This window comes from Mesocricetus auratus, unplaced genomic scaffold (genome assembly GCF_017639785.1).
Source record: "Mesocricetus auratus isolate SY011 unplaced genomic scaffold, BCM_Maur_2.0 Super-Scaffold_100023, whole genome shotgun sequence".
Classification (NCBI taxonomy): Eukaryota; Metazoa; Chordata; class Mammalia; order Rodentia; family Cricetidae; genus Mesocricetus; species Mesocricetus auratus.
The window spans coordinates 21,074,181-21,099,795 of NW_024429204.1; the positions used below are offsets into that span (position 1 = coordinate 21,074,181).

The window sequence follows — 25,615 nt, forward strand, 5'->3', positions numbered from 1 at the left end:
CTCCAAGCAACACCTGCAGCCTATAAAATAATTACATAAATTACTTTGTAAAATCTCTATTTCATAACTAAATCTATTTATGTTCATTCATAGTGCAGGTAAATTCTAAAATACCAAAAACAGACTCTTCCATCTCCCCTACCTTCCCACCCCACACTTCTCCTGTCTCTCATCTTCTGAGTGGTTTCCTCAGTAATAGTTAACAGAAAATTCTTACAGTTTGACTCTGTGAGGCTCAAAGCAAATTCTCAGCATTCTAATTCAGAGAAGCTTTTTTTTTCAAATGAGTCTAAGAAAAAAAACAAAAAAACTACCCTTTGGACGCCCAAACTGGTACCCAGAAAGCAATAAGTAATTTATGCTTTCTCTTCTTTCAAGGGTTTAGGAGGCCCTCCATCTCTTTAATGTTAATATCCAGGAAAGACGGCTGCATGAAGCGTCCTAAAGGCACATTTAAAAGTTACTGCCTTGACTGAACTATGAAAAAAAGCATTATCTTTCTATAAAATAAAACAAATCAGCATTGGGAAAGTCTTAACACACTTGTGTTTCAATCATTAATTTGTCAGGAAAGTGTACCAGACACTGGTATCCACTAACAGAGAAGAAAGGCAAAGCAGGCCCTCCTGAGATTGCAGTGATCACAGCAAAGGGGAGTTCTTTACAGCACTGCACATATACCATAATACACCACACAGCATGACAAAGGCAGAGGGTGCTGATAAGTGAATCTTAGACATTTTGGGTTAAATGTTGAGACTAGATTATGCCCCAAAACACTAAGATATTCTAGAGTGAGAAAATGGAACAAGGAACTAATCAAAACCCTCTATATGTGATGACAAGTACCAACACAACTAAAAAACACCATTTTATATACATTTGTGTCTTAATAAAAATGTTAAAATAGAACAGAATAAACCATACAGAATAAACCATAAGCATTTGTCTACATGCTTTGTCAAAAGTTTATGATTAATACACATGATACTCTAAAACTGAACTTGCTCATTGTTAATTAACTTGATAGGTATAATATATAAATTACTAGAAATATGTAGAGCACACTAATTTCTTTATTAACTCAAAATAGAAGTGATGAGAAGACTTACTGCAACAATCATAATTGCATTATCCAAAAAGCCAAACCCTATGAAAGGTATCGCATTGTGGAAGAATACTGAAAAACATCAAAACACAGAAAAATATATTTTAAAATTTTGATAACTTTAGAATGACCAAAGCAGGCTGCGTAATTAAAGCTTCCAAAGAGACCTGATAGCAATCACAGACCCTTTTGTTGCTGTAAGTTTACTTACAGAAGCTATGCAGGGACACAAAACACAAACATGTAACACATAAAAACAATCTTAGGCCTTTATGTTTTCTTATCAGCAATGCAAATACACACATGTAAACATGTGATGACCCCACTTAACCCGCCCACATCAGTCTATTTCTCTTGTGCTGAGGACCAGCACAACAGTGCTAACCTCTGTATTTTAAAAATGCCCACACTCAAATTCTAAGCAAGTTATTTGACTGCTTTTATTTCCTAGTCAACTTTTTAGTAAGTTTTAGGAAACAGCAGTTGCTGTCATCTGGCATCTATGGGCAGTCTTTAATACCTCAGAATTCCTAAATGCCACTGAAAACTGTAAAAATCGGTATTTGTTCAATATCAAACTGTGACTTAAAGGCCTCTAAGATAATTCTTACTTCATCTATCTGATATATAACCGGAAACCTGGGACATTACAAGTCAAAGCAGGAAAAACGTGCTTTGTTTTGTTTTTTATACTCTAGCTTCATATTTTCAAATTTGTGTCTTCAACATACTGTGCAATGCTGAGTACGTAGCTGACGATCACTAACCTACAAACGAAGCTGACTCCATGTTCAGACAATGATTAGAAGCAGGGAACAGGAAGACTACTCTATGTGATCATTAAAACCTCAGGCAGAGCCAACATCAGCCCAACTGACAACTTTCTTCAACAAACATCAAGAATCTGAGCTTTATACTATATTTAAAAAGTCCTCCCTTAAGCCAGTTGACTGCATTTATTAGTGACTTCAGATTCTTTTTTCTTTTGGTGCAGTTAAATATGTGATGTAACTAAAACATAATCCAGAAGTTATGAAAATGATATTCTATGGTATGACTTCTGCACCATCAGGGAAAGCTAGTAGGCAGTAAATTTTTAAAAATTAACACTTCTACCCACAACTGCAATTAGAGAAATATCATCTTCAGCATAGTAACATGCACCATCATGTGTAGATTATTATAGTTACATTGGTACGATGCACAGTACACAATGGATATAACCAGTCATTTCTGGTCTCTGCTTGTCACAGTAGTAATGTTCATGATGAAAGATCAGGATACTCCACTGTGACTATTATTGCGAAAGCTATCAAGATGGAAAAAGTCAAACGCACGTCTGTGAGATGGGATTCAACTTAAGAGCCCACCTTACTTCTCTAGCTTTTCACCTAAGTCTGTTAGGCACCTACTGAATACTTGACTTTTTAGAGCAGGCAACTTCCAAAACACATACACGACCCTACCTCCCACCTACAACATAAACTTAATAGGCAAAACTTAATAGGCAAAAATAGGAAGTTTTAAAGTCATCCAAAGAAGCCACACGGCGAAGGAAAACCTGTCTAGGCATATCTAGACACAGCCTTCTCCGTGGTTTCTTAAACACAAATATGGCAGAATAACCAAGAAATCAGCTGAGGTGACTTAGTATTGGAACAATATAACAACATCTCTAAAATTAGACAGTTACAAATACCTTACAGCAAGGTGTTAATGGCATTAAGATTGCACTAATAGTTTATCCTGGTAGAAGCCTGGTCAGTAAAGCTAAGGCATACGGTCACACTAGTCAACTAATGAACTATGAAGTAGGTCTTTATGTTTATACTTAAATAAATCTGCCATATAAATAAAAAACTACTTTTAATTCAAGTGGGGAAAATAAAGTTTCTCAAAGAAAAAGTATGTACTGGGCGCCCTACTGGGAACTCGAGATATAAAGACATATAAAACTTGGTTTCCACATTTAGACATAGAAACCTAACCACATAAACAGTTAATCTCACATCACCCACAAAAAATGGTAACAGTACTGTATTCACTATCAGTACTGGGTTAGGAGTCTGGGTTGGGAGCATCAGTAAAGATTACCTGGCAAGAGAGATCTTAATGAATTCTCAAATGTTTTGATGTTTGAGGGAAGTTACTAATTCCTAACAATTATATTCTACCTATGAGAGGGGAAAAGGATCATCACTAGTTTCTTCTTAGTCATTTGAATTTGCCTTCCAGTGAAGAATGGTCTCCCATCAATTCACTATTTCTTTAATTCCCTTTGGCAAACACGATTCTATAGCTAAGCAGTTGTTAGCAAATCACATCTAATATTCAATTACCTACTTAATTACCACCTACTCAAAGTTACCGCCACACAGGTAAATGATTCTCTTCTACTGTCTTTTACCCAGACCCTAAGCTTTCACATCACTCCCATACTCCAGGCCAGAAAACAAAGAACAGCAGGGCTCACAGTGAGGCTACCCAGAAACATTTTCTGCATCAGAGAACACTTAGCCTGAATCTAAAACTAAGTTCTGCAGTTACCCAACTTAAATTTTGCCTAGGAAGTAAATATAACACATATTTTCCTGCAAATTAAGAAAACTTGTAACAAATTTACTTTAATTACTACATAAGAACATTAAAAAACTAATAGCTATCCCATATTGTGATATGTCTTCAACCAAGTTTAGAAAGTACTCCTACATGAAAAATTGAGATAATACATTCTATCAGGAAGGTTTGATTTATTGACTTTTGCGCTATTGTAAGAAACAGCTCCTTCAGGTTCAAAAGAGAAACGCATATTAATTTAACAATTATAGAGCCATTACCGTATCTCAGCTGTCCTGGAGTGGGTGGTAGAGCTTCCAACTTTTCTAAAGGGGTAGAAAGGGAATGGAACAAGAGTTAGTTACTATTGTATAGCAACAGACTTACAAAATGGAAAGATATGCTTAGGTTAGTTGATCAAAATTATCCATTTTAAAGAATATTGGTTTGGAGTAAATTACAAGACTAGGGGCTAAGCAGCTTCAGTCAAATGCTGGAGGTCACACACATGGAGTTCTCTTTTATTTACATCATGGCATCACTGTGCAGGGAACCCATTTGCATCTATTATAGCAGAGTCACTTGTCTTCAAATGGAAACTCTGGGTGACTTAACAAATACACACAAACCAATATCAACAGCAGAAAAAGAGACACTCAAATATACTTATATTAGTTTGCTTATTTATTTAGAGACGGTCTTATTATGCAATCCAAGTTGGCCTGGAACACTCAATCTTCCTGCCTCTACATTCCAAGTGCTGAAATAAGAGCCCTGTACCACCACAGCCACTTGGTAATTACATTTTAAAAGCAATGTCATTACAACAATGGTTTTACTGGCTTGTATAATGTCCATTTAACAATATGCTGAACTTTTGCATTTTCAAAACTATACTACTAGAATAAGTTGTCTACACACTGAAACAACCAAAAAAGGTATAGTGTTATTATTTAAAATAACAAGTAGTAATATATTATTTATAAGGTATGGCAGACATTTGATCTTTAGTCAAAAAACCAAGAGGCAATATGTAATGTATGACCAAGTTTTCCAAGTATTAACAAAAGTATCACGTCTCATGCATTTAGAATAACAGGCAAATATAGATGGTTTAAATAGATTTTGAACTATTACAAAATGCAAAAAGGTCCGTCCCTCAATCAGAGCGTCTAACCATGTGTGAAGGCAGAAGCGGTCAAGACTCTTACCCCTCCCTCCTCATGCAGCCATGCAGAATGAGGTGCCTTCCCCAGAGGGCTCCCACTGGTTCCCAGTGCAGCAGTGTACCGAGGTGGGACGCTGGGGGGTGACTGGGTCCCTGGGCCCTGAATTTATCAAGTAGACCCATCCTTTGCAGAGCTGTGGAACCGTGGCACTGCTGGGAGGTGGTGGCAAGTAGGACAAGCTCGGAAAGGTCTACCTTCTGGTGCCCAGCCCCCCCCCCAGCCTCTGCTTCCCCACCACCACAGGAAACAGCTCTGCTGGTGTCCTTCTGCCCGGTCGCTAGTCTGTCTCATCGTCACACAGAAACAATGGGTCAGCCAACCACAGACTGACCCATCCGAAACCGTGAACCAAGATGAATCTTTCCCTCAAGTTCTTTTTCGTACATTTGGTCAAAGCAGAAAATAGCTGAATAATACAGTGGAGAAATATTTTACAGCACATTTTGAGAAATAAATACTAAAAACAAAGCCCAACAAATAAAACCAAAATCAAAAGTTACAGGGCTAGAGATCTAGCTCAGAGATAGAGTGCTTGTGTGTCAGGTACAAAATGTAGGTTCGGGACTGGGGAGGGTCAATCTTTGCAATCAAAGGGAGGAGGAAAACTGAAAATTATAGACCAACTTCCTTCATGAACACATTAATTAGTAGTAGTACAAATACTAAAATACTTTAATATTAAGAAACTAACCCTGCCAGGCAGTGGTGGCATACACCTGTAATCCCGGCACTCGGGAAGGCAGAGGCAAGCAGATGTCTGTGACTTTGAGGCCAGGCTGGTCTACAGAGTGAGTACTGGGACAGTCAGGATTACATAGAGAAACCCGGTCTCAGAAAAAGAAGGAAGGGAGGAGAGAGAAGAGGGGGACTGATTCCTGAGAATGCCAAAAGGGGGCTGGAGAGACAGCTCAGAAGGTAAGAGCAGTGGCTGCTCTCCAGATGGGTTCAATTCTCAGCACCCACTCGTGACTCACAGTCACTGTAACTCCAGCCCCCTGAGCTCTGGCGACCTCTTCTGACTCCTACGAGAAGTGATAGGCATAGCTCATGGACACACATATCGGCACAACACCATACGTGTGAAATAATACGCCTAAAATAAGAGTTGATTTTTTTAAATGTAAGAATGGAGAACCCCCGTTTTCTAAGTGACCGAACAAACCAGGAAAGCTTACCCAAGGAATGGCTCATTTTTATTCCCTGATGGCTGAGATTTACACTGCCCGCCATTAGAATTCTCACTGGTGCTGAGTTACCACTTATCTAAGAAATGTAAAACTGAAGGGGGCTGCCACACAAACCACACGTGAATCAGAAGAGAACCTTTCCCCCTCCTACTCCAGAAATAAAACTCCGTTTAACCCAGATGCTTTTGAATTTGTTATATAAATATGTAAGCAGTATACTATGTTCATGTAAAGAAAATGGCAAGTTAGACAAGAGGGGGACAAAGGAAAATGAGAAACAGAAAAATGCAGCTTTTTTAAGGAAATAATTGGAGGTTTGATATCAGATAGCTTTTTTTGAAAGCTTGAGAAGAAACGCAGGCAGCACAGGAAGCAGGAGCCTGAGGCTCCGATGCTGGAGCACAGGTTTGTCAGCCCCTCCGCTCCATCTGCTTTGCTGCTCAGTCATTCAGAGCTCTCTGGCCATTGGGTCGGATCACAGCGCAGTGCAGATCACCTGAGACAGCAGAGAAATCACCCCAGCTGCACCCACGTGTTGCTGGACACTAAGGTTCCAGAACCCCTTGGTTATGTCCTAAAGAGTTTACTTTGAATTCTCTCTCAGCCAATTGTTTAGTTGTTTTTTTCTTCAGTATCTAAAGTGGCATCCGATGAGAGAGGAAATTACTAACTGTAGGTTAGGTTCTAATGAACTGAACTCCAGTTAATTAGGTTTTTTATTTTTCTATACTGGAAAATGTCCAAGAAGCTCTTCCAGCAGCCTAAAGACATCTAGTGAACCTGCCTTTAAAGCCTGCACTGCACTCAGTGAGTGAGGGAGCAGGATCTCTGCAGACAAGACCAGCCAGATCTACACAATGAGAGCCTGTCTCAAATAAATAAGAAACAAATAAAACCAGGTATGGTGGCACACATCTTTAATTCCAGCACTCAGGAGGCAGAGAGAGGCAGGTGATCTCTGTGAGTTTGAGACCATCCAGGGCTATGTAAAGCAACCTTATCTCAATAGACAGACGGACAGAAGATAGACAGACAGCCAAGATCCAAAGACATATACCAGAATGAGGGCAGTAATATTTGACCTGAGCCTGCACTGTTGTAGACACCGTGTGACATAAGCACCGTAAAGCAAACATTTCCACTTTACTGCTCACATCTGCTTCAACCCCAGGGGGCACCCACGAGACACTACCCATAACACCAACCCCAGGATGCACCACGAGACACTACCCATAACTTACAGCTGAACCGTGACTCTGATGAAAGTGTTTTACCACTGACACTGAAATGTACCCTTTGCATAAGAACTCAGATTACAGTGGAAATGCACGTGGCACTGTACTCTACAGGAACGGAGGCGCCCGTGAGGGAGGCAGGCATACGAGTGCTGCTTCAGGTCAGAGCCTTTGAGAAGCCTGAAACGGCAGGAGGACACAGGCGCAGCTGCACTGCAGGAGCAGATAAAAGTCTGCCCTATCACTCACAGTGGACACTTGAAGAACAGACTGGAGAAACAGTCCTAATGTCAACCAACGCGACTGTGAGAGGAGAAAAAACAAAAACACTAACAGCTTTCATAGCAAACAGGGCTGAAAGTTAAAGAGCTTCTTTACTGTCTTGGCAGTGGATGGTTCTCTATGATAAAGCACAAAAAGGACAGCCTACTCTAAGAATCTATGCGGACACAAGTCCCTGGGGCTTAGTGCTTCACTTTCAGAAACCGGAAAGGGATTATCACAGAAAAAAATGACAGATTCAGAGGCACTGCTTTCTCTCAAGGAAGCAAAGCCATCCTCGAAACCCCACACACACACACACCAATAGACATACATACACGCCACACACACACACACACCACATAGACATACATACATACCACACACACCACATAGACATACATACATACCACACACATACCACACACACACACACCACAGACATACATACATACCACACACACACCACACACACCACATAGACATACATACACACCACATACCACACACACGACATAGACATACATACACACCACACACACACCACATAGACATACATACACACCACACACACCACATACACCACATAGACATACATACACTCCACACACACACCACATACCACACACACACACCACACACACTACACACACACCACATAAACATACATACACATACCCACACACACATACACCACACACACCCACACACACACATAGACATACATACATGCCACACACACACCCCACACACATACACCACATTCCACACACACACACACACCACATAAACATACATACATACCCCCCCACACACACACATACACCACATATCACACAAACCACATACACATATACCACACACACACACCACATACATACACCACATACCACACATACCACACACATACACCACACACACACCACATAGACAAACATACCACACACACACATACACCACATAACACATACACCACATACCACACACACCACATAGGCATACATACATACCACACACACACACACACACACACACACCCCACACACATACACCACACACACACCACATAGACATACATACCACACACACACAATACACTACATAACACACACACCACATAGACATACATACATACATACCACACACACATACAATACACACAATACACACACACACACACACACACACACACACAAGGGTCTGGGGACAGATTGAGCATGCCATGCCAACATAGTGTCTTTGACATGTGGTTACAACATATATAGATTATTTTCCCTTATTGGTAAGGCAATATTTATCTTCCTGGTTTTTTATATAGCAACACAATAGAAATACAAGAAAGAAATTTAAATATTTTCAAGTTCCAGTGGTCAATTTTTTAAATGATTAGACTCTAACCAAAATAAAGAGAAACCCAAGGTTACTGTAAGATTTAACCTATATAATATCCCCTTTTTCATATTTTATCAATATTAATAAAATTTATAGAATGTTTAGAATAAGCTGTGCTTGTTGGTGTATTTCTTTTCCAAACGTTCTACAAGGCATGTTTTAAGACTGAATCAAAGGACTGTAGTAAGAGAAATGTGAGACCGCTACAATTTCCATGTTTTACTTTCCACTGTTGAATTATAAAATACATTTTCAGCAACTGGCTCTGGGAAGCAGGAATGTAGTTCCAAGGCATACAATAACCGTTATTATCTAATAGTTACTTTAACGTTAAGCCCACATTAAACTTAACCATACTTTCTACCATATAACTCTAAGCTTGAAATGATAGATGTTTCAAAAAAAAACCAAGTGTCTTAGTACCAACTCTATTTGGTATTGTGCTCTCATCACAAGATAATTCTTAATAAAATTGTTTATTTCAGTCTGTTTGCCATGACTGTTAAAAATATCAGGAGAGACGTTTTTTCAATCATCTTTAGGAAGTTTAAATAGCAAAGCGGCTGAGGGCAGATAGGTGTCTGGCCTTCTGAACACGGCCTCTTCCTAGTCCACCCAGCCTTCATCCCAGGGAGGAGAACCAGCAGCAAAGTCTACTAAGGAACTCAGGAGGGGGAACTAAGACAGAACTGACGTTTTAAACAGACTAAGACTCTAGGCATAATGAATATCTGTTTAGGAACAGAAAAATCAGAAGTGCATGATAAAATTCACAATAATACGTTAGAGTACAAATTGCAAACCATGATGCAGGCAAAATAATTTAGCTAGTTATATTAGATAACAAAAAGCCATGCACCAAAAAAAGGATTTATAACACTACACCAATATGGCTAGGTAAACACACTTGCAAGAAACAACAACAGCAAAGAACACTCTTTAGAAACAACAAAGAACTCAACTGAGCTAGTCAAGTGTAGTTAACACGTTCTTCTGTACAAAGGTTTCAAAATCGTATTTTAACTAAATGCTTTGGGTTAAACCCATGAAAGTATCTGAATGTTGCCCTGTAATGTTATTTAACAATTGGAAGTGTTTACTGTGAGATATGTATTATATTAGCAAAGATACTCCTCCTCAGAGCTTAGCAGAACTGCACATGCCCGCAACCTTCTGGGGAACCTGACTGGCAATGCAAGCCTGGACTGCACCCAGCCTACCAGTACCCAGGAGCTCCTGGCCAGTGACAGCGCCGCTAAAACAAGAGCTGACCTGGTGTTGACAAGGTTACAGTGCTCAACTAGACACTAATGTACTGATCTATTCAACTCTACCTTAAGTAATAGTTACCATACTAAAGACAAAATCACTTTATCTTCCTCCTGTCTTTCATTTCACAGTGTCTGTCTTTTAAGATAACCAAACATACTCTTGGTGCACAGTTGCCTTTACATACGCAGCTATGTACGTGCAACAGTTAACAGATGTTTCTTAATGCACACTCCCCTGCCTTTTTGCTTATGAATAACAGGAAATTATTACATGTAATGTTTCCTTTTTGCAGGCTAATACAGTAAAGCAATTGACTTTAAGAAAACTCAGATCCTGCTACTTTTACTTACAGTGGGCATTAGCTTTTTCTTTTTAAAAAAAATCATATTGGGATGTATATTGCAGATGAAAAACTTAAACTGAGCTAGAAAATCTACCTATTGTAAAATACCACAAATAGTACATCTGTCTGCGAGTAGGGTTACACAACCACTCCCTAAGACATTCATTTTACAATAAAACCAGAAAAAACAGAGATTGTTTTCAGGTGATTACTACCCTTTTCTCTTTCTGTCATTCCTAAAGTAAGGATTCTTTCACAGAAAAATGAGTGGCCAATGGACTCTCTGAAGTAAAGCTCGTGGTTCTCAGTGGGATGCTGCTTCCCCCAGAAGCACATGCACGGGTATTTAGAATATGATTAAAACAATGGGAAATGCTACTATCATCAGGGATTCTAAACTTTTTACCAATACCGAAGAGTCCATCACAACTGAGAACTATCCCATCTAAAAGCAAGGAGCATGGCCACCCGGAAGTGTGGACAGAATTCTGTGCTCTGAGGATGTGAAGATGGAGCCACAGAGATGATGACTTAATCATGCTGTACAGCTAGCTGGTCTACAACCTAGACTCTAGGTTCAAATTCCCTTTGATTTAATAAACCTCCAACAGAAAAATAAGAACAGTTAAAAAATAACAGAATGCAAATATGTAACAAAGACATTGGCCATGCATTTGTACTTCAAACAAGGAAGAAAACTTCAATTAGATACCACTATCCTCTTCAAGCGGCTTTCCCTCTCCTAAGATATAATCTCTCTCCATGTAATTCTCAAGCATCTGCAATTTAAAAGAAATGATAAATCTGATACACCTCACTGCCACTCATCATGAAAAGGGAAATAAAAAGCCGTATGACTCACCATGATCACCAAATAAAACACGACATGAATGGGGAGAGGCCCACATTAAGATCTCTGCAGGCTTCAGTCTAGGGCCAATCTCCATCTCTAGCCCTGAACAGATCTGCTGTCCTGAAATCACACTGAACTAAAACTCCGCAGGGCCTGGTGCAGACGTCCGCCCTGACAATGAACTGACGCCAAACCCTGAACACAAACATTTTCACAGTGCACAAACAAGAGGTTTAGGTCTCTGCACTCGAAGATTCACTTGTGTTCTCCTCCTTTACTGCATACTGGTGGTTTCTGGGGGAGCTATCTAAATGTTTGCAGAGGTATAATGACCAGGGGCATAACTAGAGACTGAGTTTCAGGAGCGGAGTACCATGTAAACCCTTACTATTAGCTCAGTTCCCACTCGGTAGCCCAGTCCTGCTGGGGGTGAGTGCCGTCTGTCAGCTTGGGAACATAGCCTTTCTTTATGCCCACATTGGAAACAACCTCCAGAATCATTCAAAACCAAAACTGTTCCTCAAAAGACACTAGCATTCAATGTGTGTGCTTACCTGCTTACTTTTTTACATTGCCATTAGAGTTAGCAAAGTAGAATAAAGTGGAGGGCTTCACAGACAAGGAACTAACATGTCAATGTGAGTGCAAACACTGTGTACACACAAGCTGTGCCTCTATATTTCTCTGAAGCTCTGACAACTCAGTTTTTGTCTTTGACAAATACTGAGTAGTATTTAATCCTTAGCCTTACAAAACGTCTTTAACCCATAAAGCCACAAAATCATTAAGATACCTTTCCACATCCTGTAATGCACTCTTGGGCACTGCTAAATGTTAACGAGTTAACATTAAATGTTAAATAGACTATGAAATTGAAATCAGGGTAGAGAATATCAATTTTAAACTATTTTTCTCTGTGTGAACTTCAAGCATAAACACAATTCACACAGTTTCACCGTTACTATTATAAGCAATTGTATAGTTACCAGGTCTAAAACACAACAAGTCAGCCTTTCACTTCTGGCTTTCCCGTGAACTTATATACACTTACAGACTACTCAAGAGAAGCATGCCTATGTATGGGGAAAGCACTAAGATAGGTCTCATTTTGTAGCCCAGGGTGGCTTTGAACTAGTAAAGCCTTGTCTCCACCTCTTTATGGAACTGTTATTTTCTCGCCGTCACAAATGTAACCCTTTAGTTAGTTAAGCATGCAGTTATTACTCACTCACATCCACAGGCCAGGGTTAGGTAACGGAAACATTATGATGACAATCTAAAATATTAATGCAAGAAAAAGTTTTTAAGCATTTTATTTGAACAAGCAAGAAGCCCTGTCAAACAGATGCCTTGTTATTTGTGATAAACATCCGCAAAACAACAGTGTCAGATTGTACTGTACCAAAACTATCAGGGGTCTCTCCTGATGACACCTCCTTCGCACGCTTCACAATGACCATCTCGGGTTTAGGAAATCTGCACGCTAAAAATATTCTAAAATCAGAATGCAATCAAGCAATGAAGTTATTACAATGTGTGCAAAAATAAAATACATTAGAATTTTAAAGTGCTATACGCTCGCATATAGGCAGTCCTTCCTACGCATGGTGCTGTAAACTGGCAGTGCAGAATTAAATGATATTGTCATACATAATAGCTCACGGGACTAGGTGCAGCTCCAAAGGACAGCACTTGCCTAGTGGGTGAGGCCCTGATGTTATAGCAACAACCATAGGAAAACTTTAAATTGTTCTGTGACCTTGAAGATTTATCCCCCCACCCCCACGACCCAGGAGTAGTAGAACATGTCTATAACCCCAGCACTAAGGACACAGAGACAGGAGGACCAAGAGTTAAGGCCAGCCTGGACCACACAGTAAGTGCCAGGGCAGCCTGAGCTTAGAGAAACTTGTCTTAAAATAGAAAAAGGAAAAGGGGGAGAGGGGCAGGTGCACCTGTGTGGAAGCTAGAAGACAACTCCTATCACGTGACACTATGACCAGGCGTGACTGAACCTTTGTCAAAATGCCATCACCCTGGTCTCAGGCCTCTGGCTGTCACACTGCTTCCTGTCCCTCCTCCCTCTCTCCCTCCTCCCTAAGACAGGCCTCACTGTCACAGCTGGCCTGGGATTAGAAATGTGCTCTCACACTCCGTTCACACTTTTCATTTCTTTGATACGCCATGTTCATTCCCCGTCAATTCCTTGTTAATTCCCTCATTCCTTTGGTTGATGGTTGAGATGGGGTTGCAGTGCACTGCCCCAGGGTGGCTTAAACTCCTGAGTTTAAATAACCCTCTTGCCTCATGTCCCAAGGAGTTACAATTATAGTCATGTGCAACCATGTTGACTATCCACTCTGTAAAATGTTCCAGGAGTCTATCACTAGGAGACAAGAAGGAAACACAATTGCATGCTTTTCTGCCTGACAGTGAAGAACGGACACAGTAACCAAGTTGGAACACACTGTCATGAGACTGGTCACCATCATCCCACACATCTGTGTTTACAGCGTGATTTGTGAATTGAGGACCTCAACAAAATTTGTAGAGAAGTTTGTACTTCACACAATTATTCAAAGTTAATAAACAAATAAAACTGGAGCCCCGTTGTTGGAGACCGATGTTATTTAACTAAAGCATCATCATTTGAGTCCTGGGAATCATATAAAGCAGAAACAGCCTATGCAAATGAAAAATAGATTTTACATATGCAAAATAAGAATTATTTTCCTTAGAAGTTCCATGTTTTCTTTCTGAAGTCTTCAATTTTACTAGCATTTAACCATCACCCCAGGGTTTACTAACTGATGATGAAGCAAGTTCATCTGTTAAACCTTGCATTTAAAAATAAGGAATTTTACCACAGATTGACTAGAAAGTTTTTTTCAATCTGCCTTTCCACTTATGACTGAAAAACAAAATGAAACCTTAAGGGTCATCTAAAAAAAAAACCTCAGAGAAAATTGTCCCTGATATCCAAGAGTCATAGCCACAGAGCTGGCAGAGTGTAAAATCAGACACAGGAAGTAGAGAGCAGTAATGCATGAATTGACCTTCCAGCAGGAAGAACTATCTCCTGACAGAGAACAGCCTTCCAGAAGAGCAAGGCTTTGGGCTCAGCCTTAAAGCACTGTGAACTTTAAGCAAATGGGATAGGAGCAGGGAGTCATCTCTTTCCACAAAACGTAGTCCAACAGTAAGAGAGGACACTGAGTCGGAAGGCATTCATGCAAAAGGTGAGGAGGGTGGGGTGACGCACAGCAGGCTTCCCTGCTAAAGCAGGGTGTGGGTTAAATGCACAGGAGGGGTCAGGGGTCAGTCTGGGGCCAGATACTGAAACCCACGTGAGAGAGTGGAAGAGGTATGCAGGCACTGGGTGTCAGTGCCCGGAATAAAGTGAAAGATCACTTGCACAGGAAGCGGTGGTGAAGGTGGGGACAAGCGGGATCTGTAGGAAGAATAGTAAAAACCCAGAGACAGACATCAGGGCTCAAGCTAAAGACCAGAGAAGCAAAGCAATCAAGTCACCAGAGAGTTCTCACCTCTACCAATGCTCAGACCAAAGGGGCGATCCTGTCCTCAGACTGCACTGCATCCTCACACTGCATCCTCACACTGACTGCATCCTCACACTGACTGCATCCTCACACTGCATCCTCACACTGACTGCATCCTCACACCTACTGCATCCTCACACTGCATCCTCACACTGACTGCATCCTCACACTGACTGCGTCCTCACACTGACTGCATCCTCACACTGACTGCATCCTCACACTGCATCCTCACACTGACTGCATCCTCACACTGACTGCATCCTCACACTGACTGCGTCCTCACACTGACTGCATCCTCACACTGACTGCATCCTCACACTGCATCCTCACACTGACTGCATCCTCACACTCACTGCATCCTCACACTCACTGCATCCTCACACTCACTGCATACTCACACTCACTGCATACTCACACTCACTGCATACTCGCTCACTGCATACTCACACTGCATCCTCACATTGACTGCATCCTCACACTGACTGCATCCTCACACTGCATACTCACACTGCATCCTCACACTGACTGCATCCTCACACTGACTGCATCCTCACACTGACTGCATCCTCACACTGCATACTCACACTGCATCCTCACACCTACTGCATCCTTACACCTACTGCATCCTCACACTGACTGCATCCTCACACTGCATCCTCACACTGACTGCATCCTCACACTGACTGCATCCTCACACTGACTGCATCCTCACACTGCATCCTCACACTGCATCCTCACACTGACTGCATCCTCACACTGACTGCATCCTCACACTGACTGCATCCTCACACTGACTGCATCCTCACACTGAATCCTCACACTGACTGCATCCTCACACTGACTGCATCCTCACACTGACTGCATCCTCACACTGACTGCATCCTCACACTGACTGCGTCCTCACACTGACTGCATCCTCACACTGCATCCTCACATTGACTGCATCCTCACACTGACTGCATCCTTACACTGCATCCTCACACTGGCTGCATCCTCACATTGACTGCCTCATCACACTGCAACCTCACACTGCATCCTCATATTGACTGCATCCTCACACTGCAATGAGTTCCTGTCTCCTCCCACCTTATATTCCTCTCTCACCCAACTGTACTCATGTCTCCACCTCCCTAGTGCTGGGATTATAGGGGTGTCATCCCAAATGCTGGGATCACCTTTGTGAGCTCAGTTCCTCTTTTACACCGCTTCACTCTCATAGTAGCCCTGGGTGGCCTTGAACTCACAAAGATCATCTGCCTCTGTCTGTTGAGCTCTGGGATTTAAGGTGTGTAACACCACCACTGTCTGGCCTCTGTGCCTGCTGGGATTAAAGGTGTGGCCGTCATGGCCTGGCTTCTATGGCTGTGACTAGCTTTGCACTCTCGTCTTCAGGAAACCTTTGTTGGATCATAAACAAATTATCACCACTGGTATCAGTGACTAGAAAACATCTACATTAAGAATAACAGGAGTCACTGCTCCCCATCCTCTGACTACTACACTCTTTCTACTCATTCTTCTGCCCTGAGCCTTGCTACAACAGACGTCCCAACGACTGCCAACAACTCGGCCACTTATTCCCTATAGACTCCCATCAACTGTCACGATTTGAACTCTCCCAGCACTTTGAACAGCTATGTACATCTGCATTTAACCAGTCATTACCTGACAGAGAAAGAAGCTTCTCTGACTACAGCTGGGAGCAGCACATATAAAAATAAATATTTAGAAAGAAGGTTGACAACAAGATCACTTAGCAAAACAATATCAATAGGTTCTCCCCTTGGGCCTATGCCTTCTCCAGACCTGGATTTTCAATGCCATGCATGACTTCAATCCTGTGGCGTAGGCCTCAAATCCAATCAAGAGAGTAGTTGGTTACCCCATAAACTGTCTTGCCTCTCTTGTATCAGCAGGCACATCTTGACTGGCAGGTCAGTATTGCAGCACGCAATAAGACCAAAGACGTCTCCCCTCTTCCCTGCACACCCCCAGCAGCCTGCACAGCACCTTCTAGCACTAGGAAAGCCAGCCAGCAGGGAGACAGAGTTTTCTGATCAGTTCAATTCCTACAGTCAATGTGGTATCTTCAGTGACGGGGTCACGCAGTCTAGTTGTGATGGGTAACAAAACAGAACAGTAGCAATAGCCGCTACTGTACGGATGACCCTGGGGCCTCCCTGGGCACGAACTCAGAAGATGACCAGTACACAGCACTGTTTACTTATGTCGTGTTACCTCTGTTCAAATGCCCCTTTTTACCTTTAATATACTTTTAGTTTACTAACTAGTAGGGTCTCATAAGATTTCTTCACACATCCCTAGTCTTGGTTAACCCTTCTCCAATGCATCCTCTCCTCCAGGAAAGTGCCCTTGTCTGTAGGAAGTACACACCAAAGTACTGTGAGCACAGTGAACTCTGGGTTGTACAATATAGTCCGCAGCTGCCTGATGTCCTTCTAAGAGATGGCTCTCGGCAGGGGCTATCTCATGGGGCGGGGGGGGGGGGGGGTGGGGGGTGGACGCAGGCCTGGAGAATGCAGCCTCACCAAGGTTCTAGACGTCCCAGAGCAGTCTACAGTCAGCAGCCCCTCTTCACATTAGTGAAACAAGGACTCTCAACCACCTCAGGACAAGGAAGGAGGGCCATCCCAACTCCAGGACTGCCCACAGAGGCAGCTGAGCCTTCTCCTCAGACTATACCACAACTTGATTTCCTTCCCTGACCAAACCAGGCCTGGGTCCTCCTTTCTCTCCTGAGGTAAGGACTGCAGCAACAGTACCCGATATGCTTCTTGCCTGTTAATCTTTGTCTCACTGACTGCTTCCCAAGGAACTGTCACCTATCACTGAGACAATAGGGCTTCATCCCAGGAATTCAATTTCCAGTGATTCAGGGAAGGAAAAATGTCTATTGAACGATACTTGGAAGTCTGTAATTGTGAGAGAGAACCAAAAAATTCTAAGTAATCAAAGACGGCACAGGAGGAGAACAGCGTTTCTCAAAAGCAATGAAAATGATCTCTGCCTGGAGGCATAATCCCTGAGGAAATACTTCCTTGGCAACAACAGGAAATAAAATGAACAAAAAGTAATCCAGCCATGCATCGCTTAATAGGGACAGATCTAAGAAAAGGGTTGTCAGGAAGTTTCAGCTGTGTAAGCATCACCGAGTGTATTTAAACAGTAATGCTCTCACCAGGCAATTTGTATTCTGGAGCAGCACAGTTTATGCGGCTCATCACGGCAATGACTTCAGTGTGGTCTGACTGATCCCTACAGGTACACTGGTCCCCAGGTAGCACTGCTGGGGTGACAGAACCTCTACAAGGAGAGTGGCTCTTAGGTCATTGGGAATACGCCCTAGGAAGGGATAATGGAAATCTATGAGATCCAGGGTCTGTCTGTCTGTCTCTCATGCACATCCTCCTCCTGCCCCTGCCCTGCCTTCCTTCCTGTTTGCAGACTGTGCCTCTTGTACCTCTATCCAGCTCCTAATGGCTGTCACAGAGCCCATGCTGCTCTCTGCACCATGAAGGAATGCAGCCAAGAGGCAGCTGCAGAGACTCAACAACTAGGCTAGTAAGTTTTATTTAAAATTTCCTGTCTCATATGTTCACTACAACAATGCAAATGTGGCATTGGGCACGGCATCATTTTGTGGCACCTGTTATACAATATTCATTTCTCAAAGATGATTGCTATGTAGCTATAAAAACCATGTTAACAAGTCACATTTTTTCTAATGTCTTCAAGAAGCAAGCCCCTTTGGAGCAGAGGAAAAAAATCTAGGATAATATATTTTTAAATATAAGATCATTCACATGTGCAAATACAAAATTCTACCATTTTACAAAATGCACCACATCTGCTTATATTACTCAACTCAAATGTACCCACATCTAATATCTGAATGGTTTCAATCTTCTGCTATCTTAGTGAACAAAAAGCTCAAACCTAGCCGGGTGGTGGTGGCGCACGCCTTTAATCCCAGCACTCGGGAGGCAGAGGCAGGCGGATCTCTGTGAGTTCGAGGCCAGGCTGGACCGACAGCCTCGAAAACAATACAGAGAAACCCTGTCTCGAAAAACCAAAAAAAAAAAAAAAAGCTCAAACCTTTGTCATTTAAAATACAGTTCCTGAACCTGTACAGCATGGAAACCCTGGGAACTCATGAGGACACATAAAGCCTTTAACCCTACTGAGATAGACTCTTCATTTATATCCTATTTTCAGGTAATGTGTGCATAGTAAACATTGCTAAACCAAGTCTACTTTCCACTGCAATACAGAGAACTACAAGGAACATTATCCAGCTTCATAATAAAACGAAACCAAAGTCAATTCACGTCTAAAGCTTATTTCAGACCCGCAGAGAACTGTAGTCAAAGGGCAAGCAACTGGAACCTTGTGGGGAGACGACAAGGGCAGAGGGGAGAGACATCAGCAGTTGTTTACCTGGGATAGACGCAACCGTACACCATTAAAAGCGTCCAGCTAGAATAGATGAAGAGCAGGGAAAGTCAGTGTGAAGGCTAATCGGAGTACAGAGACGCTAGGACATGCTTACACTGGGGGATTCTGCCTGCAGCTTCTTGAGGGTTTCTGCCCAACTACACACCATGAGCCCGAAGTGCTCTAGAAGTGCTCACCCATATAGTATAGAGCAACTCCACTGCACCTGGGTCTGACTGCCACTCAAGGCCAACAAACACGGCTTGAAGGACCTGGGCTCAAATTCAAGACACTATTCCCACTGTCCCCATCTTCTTAGGAACACAGACCCAAAACTATCTGAATTCATGTCTCCCAGCCATAAGACCACCTGATACCCCAAATTTACTTTTACACAGTTTCTGAGTTTGCACTGTTCATAGCTGATAATTTATCTAAACGCAAACTAGACACTGCTCACTCTTTCTGCATTTTGGTGCAAATGTAAATGCTGACAAATTCCACTCTGCCTATAAACTCACCAAGAACAGATCCCACCTGCTAAACAGCCACACGTTTTCTACAGAGTGCTGCCGGAAGAGTCTGGTTTGTGTGCATGTGAAATTTAAGCTTTTCATAACGAAAAACTGTAACTACTTGTTGGTTTCCTTCAATCCTATAGAAAGCACACAGTAGATTTCTGAGATTACAGGAATGGTAGATGACACTCTAGACAGCTGCCTACAAGGTCACTTTTGTTGCTGGTTACAGAAAGAATGTTAAAATCATCCTACCACAAACTTGTGTTTTGAAGTATAGTACAAGAAGAATATGCAATTTTCAAATAAATTGGGGTCAGAATGAGGTAGAGACAGAGAAAGACAAGCTATCTGAATTCACTAGGTGGGAATTATGACTGTGATGAACTCGACTCCTACTCAGGGAGCACCTGTGGAAATGAGCATATTAACAACTAACATGTCCTTTAAGTTCAGACTAACCTATGAGCACAGAGATCAGGGAAAATGTAGCCCCATTGCTCCCTTCTGTACCCCAGGTTCCCTTTACAAAGTTAAACCCTTCCTTATCTGTGTTTCCTTTTCAGCCAACTAAATCTGGCTGGTCCCCATGTGTCCATCATAAACTCCTGAAAGAGACACTGTTCCCTTCTCTTCCCAAAGCCAGAGAACGCCCCATCCACATGCCCTCTCGCCACCTTGAATGCCAGGTCATCCACTCATCTGAAATACTCTCTTCGTTGCTTAGCTTCCAGAACACATTACTGCAGTTTTTCCATCTCTCTACACATTCACAGCCATCTAACTCTGCTTTTCTTCCTCTCCCCATCCAGCAAGCACTGGTGAGTCTCAGAACAACTTCCTAGGTGCTTCTCCATTCATTCCACTCATTCAGTCTGAACTCCAGTGTCCACACACCTGACTAGGTCTCCATAATTACCTCACAAGCATACAATATACAGAAAACTATGAACGCAACTCAAACACTGGTTTCCTGACTTTTCCAGACTTTTACACTATCTTATTAGCTATGCTGCACACTGAGGTCCCTTATTGACAAAGTAATGATGCCATGTTTGCTAATATATATTGACAATGTATTTGTGCAAACAGAAAACAGACTAAGATATGTTACCAGCTAGTAATGCAGGCCTACAATGCCAACACTTACGAGGCCGGAAAACAGTGAGCATGGGGCAACCCTACCTCAAAAACGCAAGCAAACACACAGAAAAGATAACACTGGGGAGTTCTGGGTTTTGGCTATTTGGCTATTTGTCCCAGTACAAATATTCAAAAAGGAAGAATAAGACCTGCCTGAGGGTTAAAGTCAGCCAGCACAGGGTTATAACTCAAACACGACATGCAGAATGAAAGAGCTTGTGCGAAGTACTCAGCCTCTGTTTCTTAATCTAAAAATAAAGATAGCATCTTCCAGGAACAGTAAACAAGGTAAGTATATGAAAATTCAGTTCAGTGTGTCCAGTATCCACTAAATAACCTACATACAGCAGCCGTGAAGATGTGCTTACAATAGCAGTCCCTACGGCAATAATACACAGCAAAAATTCACAAGTTACATAACAAAATTCCAGACTTTCAAATTCGATTTTTTTTAAACATGCTAAATAGTCTATCCTGAAATTCAGACAGGAAACAGGAAATCTGAACTAAGCCAAGAACATCATTCTAACCTAAGTTCTAGCAGCTTAAAGATTCATGAAAAGCAATGCCCCAGACAAGTACTTTCTGGGTATTTAGAGCAATGATAATCCAGCCATAGCACTCTCAAGAAAGGCCCTCAGTGAGACAGCTGAGGCTGGATCTATAACCGCATGATGGATGCCACCGATTGGCTGGAGGGACAAATGGGTATTGGTCCATGAAGAGTACACTTTGGGGAGGGGGTGGAGAGATATAAGGTTTCGTCTTATTAATTAAAGAAAAATAAGCGATAAGCACCGTGGAATAGTAACAAATAGGAGGACAACACACATTAGAAACAGTAGCAGAAGTGCCAAGAAGCACACCTCCTCACAGACCAGGGAAGAGCCACCAGGGATGAATGAGACAGAGAAGAATGTGTGAGTGCCCTGGGGGAAGCTGGAGAGCAGGCTAAGCCAACATACTTCACTCTCTACACAGTCTAAAAAGATGCCACCAAAACAGCTGTGCTCTGCACGCATTTGGTGTAATGACTGGTATGTCTGCAAACAGAAGTAGCCGCACAGAAAACCACGGTACCTAAATACAGCACAGAAGCACTCTGGCATTTAGTGGAAGGCATGCTGTACACATTCTCACATTTTATCGAAGGCAGAGAAGGGGATAGGTTCAAATGCAGTACATCAAAGGTCAGGTGAATAAATGTTTCATGGTTTCCCTGCAGGACACTCACATTAACCAGATAGAGATGATTTTAACATGTAGCTACTTACTACATGATTATGTGCCTTAACTTAAAGAAAGCATAAAGCAATAAGCCAAAGACAAGGCTAGAAGCCTGTAAAGCTACATACTAATTAATTCAACTGACTTGAATATTACACTAATAAACTCTGCACTTGGGGATTTGGTCCCTGTTTGTTCCAGTGATTTTATAATCAGGCATGCCACAGGAAAGTAGACAAGAATGTGATTATGCAAACATCACTATTTTTAGAAAAACTAAATCTCTACTAATAATGACTTGATATCAGGTCATACCGAACATTCAAGATCATGCAGTTTCTTTCAGTTCCATGCAACCCCAATCATGATCCTATAAATCACTGACCTTATAGTGTTCCAACTTTCCTACCCACAAATGTGTTCATTAAAAACTTGCTTGTCATAACTGCAACAAGGAGGAAGAGGAGGAGGAGGAGAAAATACCAAACAGTAAATTAAACTAGGGTAAGATTTGATTTATTTAAAAGCTGTATTTTCTAACTTTCTAATGTTTAGAATTTAGTTAAATGGAAAAAACACAATCAAGGAAAATAGTTATCAGTGAAGTTGACTGATCACACCGACGAGAAGTTGATAGATAGGTCAAGAATTATCCTCTGTCCTTACCAAGACACAAGCACATGTGAAATAAAAAAAGTGTCGTAGGGGCAAAGGCTAACAGCAAACACAAGGATGATGAGAGGAGACCAGCCCGACCAGCAAAAGAAACAATTTCAAAGTCTCATATAAATGATGTCTCTCAGCCAGATTTTTGATATGCCTCTTTCTACAAGGCTCCACACTCTCTACCATCCAAGAAACACTTAGCTACAGTTAGAGACATTTTTGGCCAACACAACTAGGAGAGAGTGGAAGCAGATGCAGGCAGAGAACAGGAATGCTGCTAAGTATCCCATGAGAGAGACAGCCCCCACAGCAAAGAGTGACCCAGCCCAAAACACCAACACCTCGAAAGTGAGAAGCCCTGATGAAGCGAGGTACAGTGCGCATCTCATAATCTAAAAAGAATCATTGTACTGGCACGTGATACAATGTTGAACAAATGTTCAAAAAGGGGCTCTGTACCCTTATAAAACCTTCAACAGAAAATGTGTTTAATATACAGATATAAAGGAACTACAATTACTAGGCAGGATCACTCACATAAAATACTAAGTTCTCTTTCCTTGAATCTGGGATGGCCCTGGTGACATGTTTCTTAATCATAAGCAGCATGGAGCAAAGAAGGCAATGTGGGCTTTCCAGATGAGGTCATAACAAGTTTGTAAGAAGCTGGATGGGGGACCTCAGAGACGTCCTTATCCTCCAACCTTTGAATACACTGCCTACATCGTAAAGGGACTTCATAAATGTAATAGAAGATCTTATGGGATTATTCTGAATCATCTGATTGGGTCCTATATGTTGTCAAAAGCTTTGTAAAGTGGCATATGCAATGAGGTTTGTCCAGGGCATAATAATTGCTAATTGAAAACTAAATGTAGTCACAAGAGTTCTTACAAAGGGAAGGGGGGATCAGCTGAAGCAATGATGAGGCCAAGAGCCAAGGAATGCTAAAAGCTAGAAGAAGAAAGTCACAGATTCTCTCCAGAGACTCCAGAAGCTCTGGGCCTTGCTGACCAGCACCCTTCAAGACTCACTTTGGAACAGTAACAGTGTGTTGTTGTAAGCACAATGGATGTTGGGGACATTCCTCCTATATTCCTCTTTTATTATCTTAACTAAAGCATTGAAATGTCTTTATTCATGTGTCTCAATTGACATAGAAAATTATCTTTGAGCAAAAACTGAGACTATCCCAATCCTTCCCAGAGGCTTGTTTCTTATATAATCCCGAGGAACAGACTGTGGAGAATAGTCAGACTTTTTAAAGGTACGAGACCCCGAGTAGAGCAATCTCCATGACAAAACTTGGTCATGTGTAAGGACTCTAGTAGAAGTCCAAGTCCAAGAGCTGCCAGACTTTCATTTTGTCAAAGGTCCTTTAGGCTACTTGCCAATACTCCAAACAGAGGGGCGTGGCCTACTGTCAATAAACAGTCACAAAAGGAGAGGTGTGAAGACATACAGGTTAGAATTATATGAGTATTATGGAGTGCATAGCAGTAAACACAAACTTTAAAGGCACACAGTCACTGTTTATACAAAGAAACAAACTCTAAGCTAACAAGTCTGCTGTGGCAGAAAACTGCACTATTCACCCTGAAGTGTCTTTTTAGAGTAAGGCATGGACACAGTCCCTCCCTCCCACAAATTTCAGTCAAATTTGCCCCACTTGAGGAAACCACGGGGGTCAGCACACCCTGAGTGCCATGGGCGAGCCTCACTTTAGGAAAAACACCTACTTGACCATGGTATCGAATGTCAACTTGGCATTTGTCATACAAAAAAATATACATTTTAAACTTTTGAATACATTTAGCAATAGTATTCCCTAAGAGGCTTTTTTCAAATCTCATCTTACGATCTCTCTCCCAAAGCCAGGCCTGGTCTTACATAACTCTACAGTAACTTGTTCATTACACCTCAGTAAGGATGGCGCTCAGCCTCCACCATGACTGCAGTGGCTCCGATCTCCTGCACTACAAAGCTGGCTTCCAGACCTCATTCCTTCCCTGAGCACACACCGTCCTCCTCTACCGCCCCAGCCCTCCGGGAGCTCTGTCTTGAGAGCTATCAGCCCTACAGAAAGATCCATATAACAAAGAGGGGCACTGCCAGCCATGTGAGTGAGTCCTGCTGGGAACTCTCCAGCCCCAGCCAAGACCTCAGAAAGCCAGAAACCTGATTTCCACATCATGAAAGACTACAAATAAGAAATACCCAAATAAGTGACTCCAGGATTCCAGAACACTGAAACTGTGGGAGGCTTGCTCTACGTGTCTGTGCTTTGATATAATTTGTTTTATAGCACCAGATAACAACTAATACAATGTCAACTACCTCGTTTCAAAAGCAAAATACACTTTTAGAGGTTTTTAAAGTAATTATAAACAGAAATATTAGTTGCAAAAATGAGGAAGAAGATATTGCTTTAAAAATCTTGGCAAACGATAAAGGCAACTGCAATAACGTCAGCTTGTCAGTTCTGCTTATAACAAAAGTCAGCCTGTCCATGGAATGCAGCCTGCTTCTGGAAGGGAAAGCAAGTTGCACAGGTAGGAGAGCAACTGTTTCTTCAAATTGGGAAGAAAATCAGTTTGTAATTTTAAAATT

The 25,615-nt window shown here is 41.9% G+C and overlaps 1 protein-coding gene across 2 annotated transcripts in view; it reads right to left on the minus strand.

Annotated features, from left to right (window-relative positions):
* The window catches only part of Tmem65 (transmembrane protein 65), a 39,683-nt gene that overhangs the window by 10,602 nt on the left and 3,466 nt on the right, over positions 1-25,615 (minus strand). Inside the window, exons 2-4 of one of the 2 annotated variants that reach the window (XM_040730310.1) lie at positions 12,839-12,919; positions 3,946-3,990; positions 1,113-1,180 (exon numbers count right to left, since the gene is read on the minus strand). In XM_040730310.1, the coding sequence (XP_040586244.1) occupies positions 1,113-1,180; positions 3,946-3,990; positions 12,839-12,919 (194 nt within the window). The remainder of the gene's footprint in view (positions 1-1,112; positions 1,181-3,945; positions 3,991-12,838; positions 12,920-25,615) is intronic. The other variant, XM_005082743.4, reaches the window with a different exon arrangement.